Below are 12,247 nucleotides of genomic sequence, written 5' to 3' on the forward strand. Positions count from 1 at the left end.
TGATTTAGGCACTGCAAACCCTTTTTGGATGCCATTTTCAAGGAAAGAAAGAAAGAAAAAAAAAAAAAGAAAAAAAAATAACTTCTGCAGCTTCCCCCTCCCCCCCCCCCCCATTTTTTTTTGAAAAACGCAAAATTTTCACTGTATTTTGGCCAATTTCTTGGTCTACTTCAGGGGAACGCACAAAGTCTGGGTACCTCTAGAATCCTTAGGATGGGGGGGGGGGGGAAAGCAAAAATGGCATGGGTAGCTTATGTGGACAAAAAGTTATGAGGGCCTAAGCGTTAACTTCCCCAAATAGCCAAAAAAGGCCTGCCACCTGAGGGGTGAAAAGGCCTGGCAGCGAAAGGGTTAAATAAACATCCTACTGGTGCAGGAGGAGTATCAGTAACAATGATCCTATGGCAGTGAAAAATACCAGTTGAGGGCAAATGTGTATATTCACTAGTGAATCCAAAATTATCTAAACTACCACATCATTGAATAGAGCGTCAAGTTTTTTTTTTAACAGAACAAGAGCATTGTTTATAAAATGCAGTTTTATTTTGTTACGTCAGCCGTTACATGGGGAAAAAACATTTTCACACGGCTTTCTGGGACTACAGTCAGCAAAACACAATAGTGGTCGACATCCAAATCAGTCACTGGACAAACGTGGCACGTTTTAGCATGTGCACAACGTGTTATTTTAGGGCTGAATATCTAATTGTTTTCCAGTACAAAAACATGCCCTCATGTGTTGCCAGAAATCCTTTCATGTAGACAGATGCATGCTGCTGCCTAGAAAACACAGTAAAAGTTAATACCAGTACCACAGGCAGGAGTGTAAGTGAGACTTTATTGGGAGAGGGAGGTGGTCAACATAGCAGCAAATAAAAGACAGAAAGTCCCCGGTATCGCAGCCCGACATACAGAGAGGCCTCTTGCTTAATCGTTAAGAGGCAACTATGCTCTTAAACCAGTAATACAAAAATTCAGTTGGGCCAAAACTTCAGAGTCTTGTTTGAGGGTACACAAGTATTAATTATGAATAATACCCTACAGAAAAAGGAAAATTAGAAAATAAAAGCTGTGCAGACACCCAGTTTAATTGCAGCAATTAACTAAATGTTCATATACTTAATGAATTACAAAACAGTCACTTTCCGAAACTAGCTCCAATTGTCACCTTCCTTTAAATACCAGATACTTTAGTCCTCTACACAAGTGTTTGGAAGTTGAAGTGAATCTATTAATACTTTTCTACAGCAGTAACCGCACACCAGGACGGCCAGGACAACACACAAAATGAAGGCATGGAAATCCCCAAAGCTGCAGTGTGAATACACTAAACTGTTGGTTTCCGTACATACGGATGGGGTTTTCTTTGCTTTAAGAAATCCAGGTGGAGCAACAAGGAATGGCGACATGTAAAAAGGTTTTTAAAGTTGAGGGCCCGAAAAATGATCATGAAACATCCGATGCACAAGTTCAGTTATTTTCCGGTTGCTCTGGTTCAGCCTCATCTTGTGCACTGTCCGATGTCCATAACTAAAACAGAAAAAAATCCACAGCATTTTAGAGACATGTTATTTAGCTAACAAAGAACATACAGCCATCATATCCTGCTGTATTATGCGAAATACCCAAGCCTTTACCATGAGCAAATTTTTCTACAGCTGCAGATTGTTACTTAAATGTTTAGTTATGTCTACTTGAGGCCTACAAGATTGTAGAAACGTCGAGTACAATATTTAAGTTAGTTGACCTGCAGGATTCTTCGAGCCCTAAGATAATGTCAGACCATTGCCTTGAGGGGGGTCACTATGTTTAGGAAGACAGCAATACACAAACCTTTTCCATTTTGCTGCATTTGGTTGCGTACCTGTGTGTCGCTTTAAGGATGATCCTACTTTCAAAGCAGACCAAGGTTCCCAAACCATACAAATTAAGGATCCAAATTGCACGATTGAACTGTTTGGGGCAGGAATGTCAGTGTGCCCTGATTTTGTGACCGAAAATCCGGACAGCTGGGGAGCTACTTGTGACGCAAGTGGTGAACCAATGATGTCTGGCCTAGATTGGTGCTACTGGAATGAGATTGAGAGGGGTTTTGCAAGGCCCCCAAACTACGAATCAAAGTGGGAGAGGCGAAAAAGTAAAGGTAAATATGCCTGACCAGTAAATGCATACTGCATTGCCCATGGATTGAGGGAACTTGGAGGCGAAGTTGTGTTTTTGGCAGTGGAGAAGAGATCCATGTGGGGAAACCCCCTAATGATAGAAGTACAAGAGTAAGATTTGGGGGTGGAGTTCCCACTCAATTGTTGCTGCATCCTGCTGAGGTGGTCTGCAAAATTGTTCTGCACTCTCCGTATGCACCATCAGTAGATAGAGTATGTAATGAAAAGCCCACCGCCAATAGACAACTGTAGAGAGTGTTGCCCTGTTTTTTTGTAAGGTAAAACATGACAGTTACGTTGTCTGTGCAAAATAGTACTGCCTTGTGTTGTATGAGAGGGAGAAACAAACGCTTTGAGGGCTGCTGGATGGTTAGTAACTCCGGGTGACGGACGTGGACGCCCCAGCAACAGGGCCTTCAAATGCTCTGAATGGTCAGTTTCTGTAAGCGCGTCCCCGTACCAATGAGGGAGGAGTACTTTGTGACTCATCTGTGGCACTGTGCCCAGAGAGTGCTAGCCTTGCAACAAATGGTCATTCCACCACTGCAGGGTGGTGAGCACAGGCCCAGATAAACACTATATCCTTCCAATGACTCCACTTGTGGCCACCATGCTAAGCACTCCTGCAGCAGACACACGGGTTAACTGCATATGGGACTATAGTGATGCAAGAGGCAATCATGCTGAGGAGGTACATAACCATTGACTGTTACCGGATGATATGTATTAAAAAGGAGTAGTTTTGTTCCTTGTAGGACTGGGGCGTATGCTTTCCCTGTGACAGAAAGGAATATGGCCCCTAGGAAGGGTTGCGTCTTAAAAGGCTGCAAATTAGATCAGGGTATTGATGGTAAATCCTAGGCTGTGTAAGATGTATGGCAACGTGTATGCACTAGGCACTTATTACACTGCACTCTTGATCAGCCAATTGTCCAAATAAGGAAAGACATGGACAGCATTCCTTCAGAGGAGAGTGTCTGCCACAGCAAGACACTTTGTAAATACCCTGAGAGATGTGGTCACTCGGAAAGACAGCACTTTAAATTGACAATGACCACCTACCACAAACCGGCAATGTGCAGAAGTAGGATTAGTAGGAGAATGACCGTCCCCTGAAAAGAAACTTCTGAGAAAGGTCTTGAGGTGGTGTCAGGATAAATTTGTGGCTCACTATAGGTGATCCAAGTGATAAACAGTTTCAGCTCGTAGCTGCCAACGTAGAATTCTGAGAAGGTTATCATACCTTTATGATTAGAGTATATCAATGTGGTGTATATGCGCTACCAGCTTTATCAAACTCCAGGAAGCCTAAAATTAGTCAGCTTGCTTTCTTGAGGGTCGCTGTAGGATTGAGCATATCAGACTTTTGCTGCATACTCTCCATTGGCTGCCCATTAAACCAACATAGAGGGAAGCTCTGTATGCCGTCAAGAAGCATCTAGTGGAGCAATGCTGTGGTCTGCAGGGAGTCCCTAGAACACTTAAAGTTAGATCTTATGGATGGAGCTTCACCCACCATGCACTCTCACTATGAACGTGTTGCCTTTACCACCCCTTCTAAAGTTCAGATTTTGTGGCTTTAAACCTTGGCTGTTTGGCCAACTTTCCTTTATGCACCATCTGTTTACAGCATCTTATGCACCTAGAAACCCACGATGATCGCTCACTGTAGAAATGGCATGAAATAAATATATATAAAGAGATAATGGAGATTTCAGGTGCTAGCTCGTCATGTAGTAGGCAGTAGACCATAATACAATGATTTAGCTTTCAGAATTGAACTACTAAGCAATTCAATTGAAACCATCTACCAGAACCCCCTAACCCCACAAAATAAAGTATAATTAATTATAAAAGATCATAACAAAAGGATTACATTAAATGTTTCACAAAAGAAAGACTGCATCAAGAACTTTAAACGTCTTTGATCCAATATCTAAAGCAAGCGCCTATCCTGTTTATCTAGTTATGAGCTGGTAGGTCCCTAGTCTGGATCGAAAAACAAATGTTTCCAAAAAGGTACAGCGAAAAGCGCTACTCATTCAACAAAACATTTAATTAAAATGGCAGCGTTAAACCAGGAGTGAGGAGATACCCAAAACAGAGCAGCACTCCTATTGAACGAGTCAGACCAATAGAAAGAGCTATTACCCAATATGGATTACCGTAGATAAAGAAACTTACTGTTAAATTGTCCCGAAGTAACTGCATAATAAGGGTACTGTCTTTGTAGGACTCTTCATTTAGGGTATCAAGTTCGGCTATGGCTTCATCAAAAGCCTAAAAAGATCAAATAAAAGGTAAATCTAGTGCAGCCTACAAACATACAATTTACGGAAACAAAACATTTGAAGGGAGAAATGCAAAACATTAAGAATTAAGTACACAAGAAATTAATTACTTCAGTACCAATATTAAATATCTAAACTAACTAAAATGTTGCGGACTGCACATTATGCAATACCAAGGTGCCTTGCATGCCTTGGGATCTTTAAACGACCATGGCCGCTGCCACACGCTTTAGCAGTTAAATCATCTAATGCAGAGGGCCACCCTATTGTCAGGAATATGACAAAGGCAGTCATGGTGTTCCTTCACGGACAACAGTGCTCACTGCTCAGCCACAAATTGACTCATTCAAGGCCGGTGGTGGATGAAAAGTTAATACTGCAATTTTTTGCCTATTGACTAGTTCCAATTTTTTTTTTTTTTTTTTTAAATAAGTTGGCTTCTTGAGGAATTTCTCAAACTGTTCAGTATGCGAATTATTTGATTCGAAGTCGAGGCACTTTGATGCCTCATTAAGGGGCCCATCTGAGAGCTCTCACTTTTCTGGTCCTTACACTTAACACAGGAATAGTGCATTAACCAACCATTACAGTTCTACCGTCTACAAATACAGTTCGGATGACAGTCTTTGCACCAGTTATGAGTAGGCATGTTTGATATGTTAGTGTATGCCGCATTTCAGTGAAAATTCTGTCTCGTTGCCCCAGGACCACCCAGCCCATGACAGATGTTTACAAATTCGTTCAATCCTCTAACACTGGTCTGGCAAGTTTCCAGATGTTTTATAAATCTGGGAATAATAAAGCAGTTCACAATCTTAACTTCTTTGCAGAGGATGGTTACTGTTCAGGCAGTACATATCAAGCAAAAAAGTTACTGCATCAAGATGTACAGCAATAGCTTCTCTGGCTAGGTGTGCAACCTTAAAATAAATACAGGGAAGGATGCCACACTCCAGCCACTTTAGGAATTACTGGGAGGACTGGATGGAAGCCTGGACAATCACCTTCATAAAGGTTATAGCCTTTATGTGGATAACTTTTGTAACTGATGGCACTGTGGCTTGCGAGATAATTCAAAGTCAACACAAAGGAGTCCCTCGAGATCCTGTTTGTAAGATGCTCCTAAAGCTTAGGCAGATTTTCTCAAGGATTGCTTGCAATAAGACGGTCATGATAGAAGCGGGAAAAAGGACTGCATCAACCACTATAATAGGCTGCAGATGTGTTCAGTGGCTACTGAATCTGTTGGTTTACAGCATATTAGCGAGATTACATGTGGCTGCTGGCAGGCAAAATGTTTATAGAGGTTTGTATACATGCAAGTTGGCGGATGACCAGGAGAGAGGTGGTGAGATTGTTTTTTCCCCCCAGATCATATGAATGTTATGGGGCCCTTAAATGGTGGAGGTTTGTTGATAGGAGTGTTGTACCCACAGCTAAAGTTAATGTGCGTGGCACATAAAAAGGTTCGAAAGGTCAGTAAAGTGGTTGGTGCCTTGACATGGAATCATTACACAACCTGTATGATGTGTGTTCAATACCCTGATCGTTATTCCCATTTTGAACCTATTACTACTGCCTGTGTCAAAAACAATCGATACGAGTCTCCACTGGAGTACTGAGTAGCCTCAAGCAAACAACCCCCGACATTTCTGAACAAGAAACAGGAGTCCAGAGTGGTGTGACAACCGTGGATGCCACTCAGTTGTCTTACCCACAATGCCCTGCAAACCTCAGTAGTGTGACATCATGCACAACTCAAACAAAATCAGACAAATACAGGGCCAAAAGCGCCACACACGTCCAACGGGAGGGAGAACGGTGGGGGTGACAGATGGCTTTGAAGAGAATATTTGTAATACGTTTTTAGGCAATTACATTCCAGATAATTTCAGTGAAGCATGGACATTTGCTTTCACAAAACCTGACATGCATTTATTGTACTGCTACATGTAATAAAAAAATAAACGTCATGCAGGTCAACTATGACGGATGCCATACATAAAAATTAGAGTACAATACTGCACAATTTGAATAAACATTAAATTGATAAAACATGTTCTCAGGAAAAGTTTAAAAAAAAATCTAAGTGGGCAGCAATATTGTGGGGCCATTCATAGGTCGAGCATTTTTTGGCTGTGAAATTACTCCAAGTGCGGGACCTTGTAAAGACTATGGAGATTCCACACCGGAGCAAGGGGACCTCTGGCAGAAATGACTCATAAGGCCTTCCATGAAGGTTTTAATAATAAGAATGTCGAACAGGAAGGAATGTTCTCTATATTATATTCTTAACTACTGGCAATTGCTCAGAGGAGCATGCCAACCCATTTTTCTTTTGTCCACCATGCCAACTCAGATCAGACTCAACCATATGCAAATCAGTCTCGGCCCTTCTCCTATTGAACAGTCAAACCCAAACTGTCAAGCCAGGTCCTCTCCAAACCAAAACACATTAAACCAAAGACTAGTTTCGCCCCAGTTGGGGCTTTAGTCAGCTGTAGCCTGGTTGCAGAGGCACACTGTGAACAGGACCCACATCTAAGCAGGATAAAGATGGACAGTATGTGGTCTCGAGTTAAGAGTGGCTGAGATTATTTAACGCATCCCAGCCATCAGTTTTCTGTATCCTTCATCATCTTTTTCTAGGTGGGACCGATATGCCTGGACATGGGTCCCATCCACACAGTGCTACTGGAACAATTCTATAGCTTGCCGCCCCCCACCCCACCCACCCACTCACCCCCATGAAGAAAAATCCCAAAGAAAGCATTGAAACATCCTAGAAACAATAAATAAAACAAAACACTAAGGGTAAGGAACATTGAGCTACACTGTGCAGGAGTGTACAATGGACAACGTTGATGCGAAGTCATATGCCACGAAAAAAAAAATGAAGTCCACAACATATCAATGAATCCTCAATCCTGTAAGGTCGCTCACATTACAAATAGCACCTCAAACAATAAAGGCACTTCGGAACTCTAAAGTGTCTACAACTTGTAACAGGTATGTTCACTCACTAAAAGTCTGACGCAGCACACGCATGCAGGGCGGGCCTTAATATCAAACATAGTCCTAGACATATGCACAACAGTAACACATTTTCTTTACTATTACACTGGTGAATAGAATGAACCGGATACAGTTTCATTGTGTGTTTAATTACAGTAAATACTCCCCACACGCTTGCCAAACTGGCTGTAGGTCAAAAAAGAAATGTTTACAACATGCAAACATTACAATACAAACAAACATCCGTTCATGAGTTCTACCTCTGGCATGGTATATTATTAAAATTAAAAAAATGAAGTCAAATCAAAAGTATGAAAAAAAAAAGGCAAAGCCACTGTCACTCCCTATAACAGTTTCGGATGTAGTTGTAAGTGTGCCTATCTTTTACACAAATTACCATTCATGGAGTTAGATTTGTTTGACTCGATATAGACTTGACCGTTATTTTTTTAATAATGCAAGCACTCATATGTTTGCAGGTATGGGTCTATGATGCCCGAAATCAAAATTTTGAAAAACGTGCAAACAAATCCTGTTAAAAGAAAGTAAGAAGGCTGTCATAACTACGCGAAACCGAGCACTCTTTGATCGGACAGAGTTTATTGGTGCTGAAATTTTTCTTTAGATTGAGCACGCTAACGATTTGACCTGTACAGCATTGTGGGATGTTAACCACACCCATCACTTTCACTCCTTCCTGGGCTTGCCTTTCAAAAACACTATCATTGGTAAATGCTTTTAGTTGGTCCCTCCTTCGGGCAGTTTTGTTACCGCCTTCAGGCTGCCCTTGTTACATGAATAACTGCACGATTGCAGATACATTTGACTGAGCGAACGTTTTTCCATTTTGTGTTTCTACTTCTCTCATGGCGGCCATGGCGCTTTGAATCGGCTCGCTTATGTCAACTGTTTTACTTTTCATTTATTTACAATTCAAGTGGCAAGAAAAGTCCAGTTAGGACTTTACAACGCTAATAGCTATAACTTGTTATAAGACGGCACTAAACAGGAGTATGTTCCCTGCACTGAAATGTGACCTGCTTGCTCGATGTGCATACTCTTGCCTCTCTGGTGACTAAAGACCTTCAATCAAGTTAGGATCTGGAGTCTCAAAGTGCAGCATTGTTGAAAGTATGTGTGGCTGCCTCTACAGAGTACTTATCCTTTACAAGACAGCTAACATTATCTTTACAGACTTAATGAGTACAATTTTAAAACTTAAAATATTTATCATGTTTGTCCCAGCTGCGACTGTAGCATAACTATTTTAGTAATGCAAGTGTCAACAACTTGCTCTATTAATTAACAAAAACGGTATGTAACCGAAATCTAGCCACATATGGGTGACAGTCGGAGGCATACAACAGACTGACAAAAACGCATCGACCCAAATGCAACACACTTAAGATGCAAAAACTGTTTTTCTTAAGTCAACATTCTAAATTGTTAGATATCTCTGTAAATAACCCCCAACACACACGCACTAAATACTAAGAACTTAACGAAGAAGGGAAGAAAAAAAAAAAAAAAAAAAACCACTTACGGTTTTAGCCAGCGCACACGCCTTTTCAGGGCTATTGAGAATCTCATAGTAAAAAACAGAGAAGTTAAGGGCTAGTCCCAAACGAATTGGATGTGTTGGTTGCATCTCCTTCTTGCTGATATCAAAAGCATCCTGATAAGACTGCTGCGAGGACTTTATCGTATCTGAAAATAAAATAAAAAAAAAAAAAAAAGTGGTGTTTAGAAAGAAAAATACAGTAAGAATAAAAGGCCAATTAAAACTGCAAAGAACTGCACATTCAGCACACACAATTAACAGGATGAATCCGGCAAACAGGAATGCGCAGACACTTTTATCGAGGTGCATTCTTATATCATATTCAACTCTATTTGTACCCTCAGACTCCTTTCAGCACAATACAAAACTAGCAATGGTAAATACATTAGGTCTTGCCTTCATAATGCGAGAGCCGAGCTTTGCCTTGCCAATGTTTCTCAAATGTACGGAAATGTCAGAAAAGTAAAGAGAAATGCTTCACAAGAGCCAACTTCCCACATGAATCAGTCATTTGTTCCTGCGCACTAGCAAAGAGCAGATTTATGGACACCAGTAGAGGTCAGCAAATGCCCCCCGACCCCAATGAAAGCCTTCGTGTGGCAAAGCTTGTGCTGAGAGAGAAAGAAAGAAAAAAAAAAAAAACACACCAAAAAAAAAAAAACACACACTGTCTTCCTTTCAGCGATACCCCAAAAGTATCCCTGATGGTTGGGGTGGATTTGAACAGTAAGTCAGCACAAGAGGGAGATCGCTACCAAACATGCACTTTCATGGAGCGCTGAATGGAAAAAAGTAATAAAAGAAAAACCAAGAAAATTGTGCCTTAAATGTGAGCACTGGAAGGATAATAGCCAACAGAACGGATCGTAAAGAGGATACTCCCCAAAAGAGGGGAGTAAACAAGATTAAAGTCACTGAATAAGCAAGCAAGCAAATGGGTAACAGAGCTGAGCAATGGAAAGGCTTTAAGCCCTCTGTAAGATCACCATAGATCTTTCACAACCAGACACCTGATGCGGTCAGGTAGGCTAGCCCTAATGAGATGAAATTAAGTCGGCACTTTTAGGAGTGAAGAGCAAGGTGGCCAGAAAATAAAACTAGTATTTGCTGAACCTCATCAACCCAAGTTCGAGCCGCGTAAAGCGATCGAGAGATAAAGCTCAGTGAATGGCTCAAGGCAATATTAAACAAGCCTTTGTAAGGACTGCTATTTAAAGATTCAGAATTGTGGTTTCCCAGCCTAGCTGGACATAGTTGAAGCATGTTAATATACGAAAGAGCCAATGGTTTATGACCGGTAACCCTTTGGAATGCAAAGTACTGGTGACGAGTAGATTGAGAGACAACCAAATAGGATAATTGCCTAGTAGCCACTGACGGCCCCAGGCCAGTGAGAGAAGGCTTCACAAAAATCCCAAACTGGATCGGTCCTTTAGGCCTGTAGTACAGAAACAACCCCCAGTTCCCCTTCAGAAATCCAAGGGTGCCAGATGCTGTTCTACAGGATGTCCTGGAATCCAGAGGGTAGGTAATACCTAGCCATGGGAAAGGGAAAATGGAATAGATCTTGAATAACTACATTTTTTACATTGTAGTTGAGCTAAAAACACAAGACTACGATTTCCAATGTCTACTTGCAGCAAACTATGCATCCTAGTGCAGTAAACTTTCACTCTAGAATTCATAGCCCTTTGAGCACAGAGATCTGGAGGAGTACCAGTCAGCCCTGAAGATGGCCTCAGCAGTCGACAAGTTTATTTTTAAAACTTGTAATTAAAAATATGATGCTTGTACCAAGAGAGAAGCCACCTAAAAGCATTACACATGCCAAAGAGAGTTGCTCCGATTACTCAATGTGGTGATCATACATTTGCAACATTTTATTTTCTAGATAAAAACAAATGGATTCTAAATACATCCCCCAAAAATGTTTTTGTAGTGGGGCCAATACAACACTACAAAGGAACTTTCTTGCCCAGCCAGACCACTATTTTTAAGTGAGCGCTTTGACATGTAGTAGGTATTGTGGGATTTTAACCCTGCCCATTTAAAGCATATCACTTTCACTCATTCGTGGGGGTTTGCCTTTCAAAAACCCTGTGATGTCATTAGTAGATGACTTACGTTTGTCCCACCTGGGGGCGGTTTTGTTACTGCCTTGCAACTGCCCATTACATGAATTATTGCCCGATTGCAGATCTACTTCAGCGTAAGCAAACTATTTCTTTTGTCGCTCCCCTTCATGCTTCATGGTGGCATTGGTGCTCACAGCATGAACTCGATCGGCGGTATTGGAGCACTGGTCACATTGTTCAGTTACCTAAGAGTAAATTCTTGTGGTTCTCACCTAAAACACTTTAAATTGGTAAATGCTTTACATGAGACAGAAATCCTCAAAGTGAAAGTAGCTCTCCCGGCACAGTAGGCGATCATTACTTTTACAAAACATTTTGCTCATAACTCAGCCTGTGGTGGTCCTAGGATAATGGGACCACCTTCAAAACATGGACCACAATGTGCCTTTCTGACTACATTATCTGAGCCCTCAAACTATGTTGGTGGGGACTCCAAATAATGACCCCCACCACCACTGATTTTCTTTTTAAGCTTTCTCATGGCTGGAACTTGTTTTACCACTGGGAGAAGTTAGGTTTCATAGGCCTTGTTTGAAATATCAATGCAATAGTCCTGCTAGCCTTGAATATATGTGTAATACCCTATGCCCTCTAAGGGCAAAATATATGGTTACAATGCATTACTTCCTCTCTTTAAGGGCTGACTATATGGTTACATTACGATGTTTCTTCCAAATGCTATTTTTAATGTGGTGTTCTCTAGGGACTGATCTGAGCATTGCGGTCAACATACTATAATATTCAAAGCACAAAAACTCACTCCATAATGCTTTGCAGGGCATTATTTTTACAAAACATTTTTGCTCATAGCTCAGCCTGTGGTGATCCTAAGACAATGGGACGGCCTCCAAAAATGTGTAATCTACATCATCTCCAGGTCCCCACACTATGTTAGTGACTAACCCAAAAAAAATAAACCCTCACCATTCAGCGTGTTGAGCTTTCTCAGGACAACAACTTTTGTTTTACAGCTTTAAGAAGTTTTGTTTTGAAGGCTGTGGCTGTAATATCATTGCAGTAGGCATGCTAGCCCTAAAAACGCCCTCTAGGGGCTAAGTATATAGTTGCATTATTCCCCCCCCC

The 12,247-nt window shown here is 41.3% G+C and overlaps 1 protein-coding gene across 2 annotated transcripts in view; it reads right to left on the reverse strand.

Annotated features, from left to right (window-relative positions):
• Positions 1 to 819: 819 nt before the first annotated feature.
• Positions 820 to 12,247, reverse strand: part of YWHAQ (tyrosine 3-monooxygenase/tryptophan 5-monooxygenase activation protein theta) — a 36,047-nt gene continuing 24,619 nt past the window's right edge. For both annotated transcript variants that reach the window (XM_069235907.1, XM_069235906.1), the window contains exons 4-6: positions 9,012 to 9,175; positions 4,347 to 4,442; positions 820 to 1,530 (exon numbers count right to left, since the gene is read on the reverse strand). In XM_069235907.1, the coding sequence (XP_069092008.1) occupies positions 1,471 to 1,530; positions 4,347 to 4,442; positions 9,012 to 9,175 (320 nt within the window). In that variant the 3' untranslated portion in view covers positions 820 to 1,470. The remainder of the gene's footprint in view (positions 1,531 to 4,346; positions 4,443 to 9,011; positions 9,176 to 12,247) is intronic.

The sequence above is a fragment of the Pleurodeles waltl genome, chromosome 5, assembly GCF_031143425.1.
Source record: "Pleurodeles waltl isolate 20211129_DDA chromosome 5, aPleWal1.hap1.20221129, whole genome shotgun sequence".
Taxonomy (NCBI): Eukaryota; Metazoa; Chordata; class Amphibia; order Caudata; family Salamandridae; genus Pleurodeles; species Pleurodeles waltl.